This window comes from Arachis ipaensis, chromosome B09, assembly GCF_000816755.2.
Source record: "Arachis ipaensis cultivar K30076 chromosome B09, Araip1.1, whole genome shotgun sequence".
NCBI classification, from domain to species: domain Eukaryota; kingdom Viridiplantae; phylum Streptophyta; class Magnoliopsida; order Fabales; family Fabaceae; genus Arachis; species Arachis ipaensis.
This window is the reverse complement of record NC_029793.2, coordinates 11,125,138-11,127,903: the sequence shown is the minus strand read 5'-3', so window position 1 is coordinate 11,127,903 and position 2,766 is coordinate 11,125,138. Positions and strand designations below refer to the sequence as shown.

Genomic DNA, 2,766 nt, shown 5'->3' with positions numbered 1-2,766 from the left:
TACAGCAGATTTATAAATTTTTATTTCATACTTTTTTCTATAATAACTTATAAGAGTCTAACTTAAAATTTTCAAAAAGACTTATTTAATTTCTCCGAATCAGAAGACCAATCAATTACTTATTTAATTTATGTAATGATTAATCTTTTAGACTTTACTCCATTTTTAACAAATTTGTTTATCTAGTTTTTAATTACTAATTCAATTTTATCTCTTGTTTTTTAATCCATCTCATCCTATTCTCAATTTGATTTAATTTCAGGAATAAAATAATCACATATATGATGAAAGCACACATATTATAATATTATTGGTTTATAAATACATGAGAAGATTTTTCTTCAATACTTATGGACCAACAATAATGCAGAACGACGTAGCATCAATAGAGAGGAATCAAATTATAAATAAATAAATAAATAAATAAAATAAAAAAATTGATTACAAACTATAAAATTGCAAAAAAGACTAACAAATCTTAGTACCATTCTTGTTACCCATAATAGCCTATATAATAAACTAAGTAGCTTCCCTGAAATTATACTCGAAAAGCATATATAACAAGGATGGATTCCTTCATCTTCTTCCTTATCTCCATTGTTATCTCCTTGTGCTTCTGCTTCACCATTCAAGCCCATGTCTTACCTTCTTCAAACTCCAACAATCCATTCCCCGAAGAAGCTCACCCCACCAAATCTGGTTACCTTCCAGTAGCTACCACGTCTTCTTCTGCAATCTTCTATGCTTTATATGAAGCTCAAAACTCAACCTTACCTCTCTCCAGAACGCCACTTCTCATTTGGCTCCAAGGTGGCCCTGGAACCTCCTCCATGATTGGCAACCTCTATGAGGTTGGACCATGGCGTATCACAGAATCCATCACCCTTGAACCCAACCCTGGTGCTTGGAACAGGTTCTTTGGCGTTCTCTTTCTTGATAACCCCATTGGCACTGGATTCAGTATAGCCTCATCACCTCAAGAGATCCCAACAAATCAAGAAGGTATTTCCAAACACCTTTATGTTGCTATTACAACGTTTCTTCGACTTGATCCTGTTTACAAACACCGCCCTATTTATATTGTTGGCCAAAGTTATGGAGGAAAGTATGCGTCTACAACTGGAAATTACATATTGAAAAGAAATGCACAGTTGCATGCTTCTAAAAGAGTGAATCTTGTTGGTGTGGCTATCGGGAATGGAATAATTGAGGCAGTGACCCAATCACGCACGCAACCGGCTAATGCTTATTATGTGGGTCTGATCAATGAGAGGCAAAAGAGTGAGTTGGAGAAGGATCAACTGGAAGTAGTTAGGTTGGCACAGATTGGGAACTGGAGTGAAGCAACGACTGCATGGGGAAGACTCCAGGGGAAGTTGCAAAACATGTCAGGGCTGGCTACTTTGTATGATTACACAAGGAAAGATCATCCTTATCACTATCAAGATTGGATTAATCAATTCATGAATATAGCTGAAGTGAAGAAGGCATTGGGAGTGAACGAATCACAAGTCTTTAAAGTGTCCAGTAATGATATTAGAGCAGCGTTCCAAGGTGATATAATGAAGAGTGTCAAGTTTAGGGTAGAAGGGTTGTTGAGGAGCAATGCTATTAGGGTGTTGTTGTACCAAGGTCAATATGATTTGACTGCTGGTCCGGTGCAAACTGAGGCATGGGTGAATACTATGAAATGGGAAGGGATTGTGGAGTATGTGAATGCAGAGAGGAAGATATGGAAGGTGAATGGAGAGCTTGCTGGGTATGTCCAACAATGGAAGTCACTCACCAATGTTGTCGTCTTGGGTGGTGGCCATCTTTTGCCTGCTGACCAGCCTTTGAATGCTAAAGCAATGATTGAAGATTGGGTCTTGCAAAAGGGTATATTCTTTTGAGTTTTGATTCCATTTAATGTACTTTATATTAATTTGTGTTTTAAAAAGAAGAAAAATAAAATAAAAATGTTTTAAAAAAAAGAAATACATTTTTCTTCGCCGGCCGACTGTAACATCGTCAATGGCAGAACCTCCATCCACAATGCCGCCTCCCTTTCTTCTCTGATTTCTCTTTACCGAACCCGCTTTCTGCATGCAAGAGTACCACGACCCCTCTCTCTTCTCAAGTGTGCGACGACAGTGTTCTCCTCGGCTGGGTCAGACGTGCCACGACGACGTTCTCATCGGCTGCAACAAGCGCGCCATGGTAGTATTCTCATCAGGTTGGGTCATAGGTGTGCGATGAAGGTGTTGTAGTCACCTTAATAGTGAGAGGGAGAAGCAGTGAGAGGGGAAGAGATTGGCGGTAATGGAGTAGGTGGGTGGCGGACGGCAATGAGGAGGTAGGAGGAGAGTTTCTGTGATTCTGTGAGGGTTTTTTAGGGATAAGTGAGGAGAGAGGAAGAAGAGAAGAGAGGGAGTGACGGTAGAATGGGGTTAGGGTAGGGTAGTTTAGGAATTTTATTAAAAAATCAACAAAAAATTAGGATTTGGATACTTTTGTCATACGGAACCCATCTTTCATGGGTACAGCGTTAATTTCCTTAGTTTATGGGTACTTTTGTCAGCATTCATAAACTTCATGGGTACTTTTGATAGTTTTTCCGGATCTCAATTGATTGAAGTTTATAAGCTTTGGAAGTCAGGTTGGTTTAAAGATTTTGACTGTAAAATATTTTACAATGCAAATATCTATCGTTATTTATCTTTTAATTAATTATTATTTATATAAATTTAATAAAATAATTATAATAATTATTTTTAGATAAATAAT

General features: G+C 37.6%; 1 protein-coding gene across 1 annotated transcript; it reads left to right on the top strand.

Moving 5' to 3' along the window:
* Window positions 482-1,885, top strand: LOC107619572 (serine carboxypeptidase-like 50; the record flags this gene model as incomplete). The annotated part of the gene is given in 1 exon segment (XM_016321866.2): window positions 482-1,885. A coding segment is annotated over 1 exon segment (1,319 nt), but the record flags the coding sequence as incomplete, so codon positions are not given.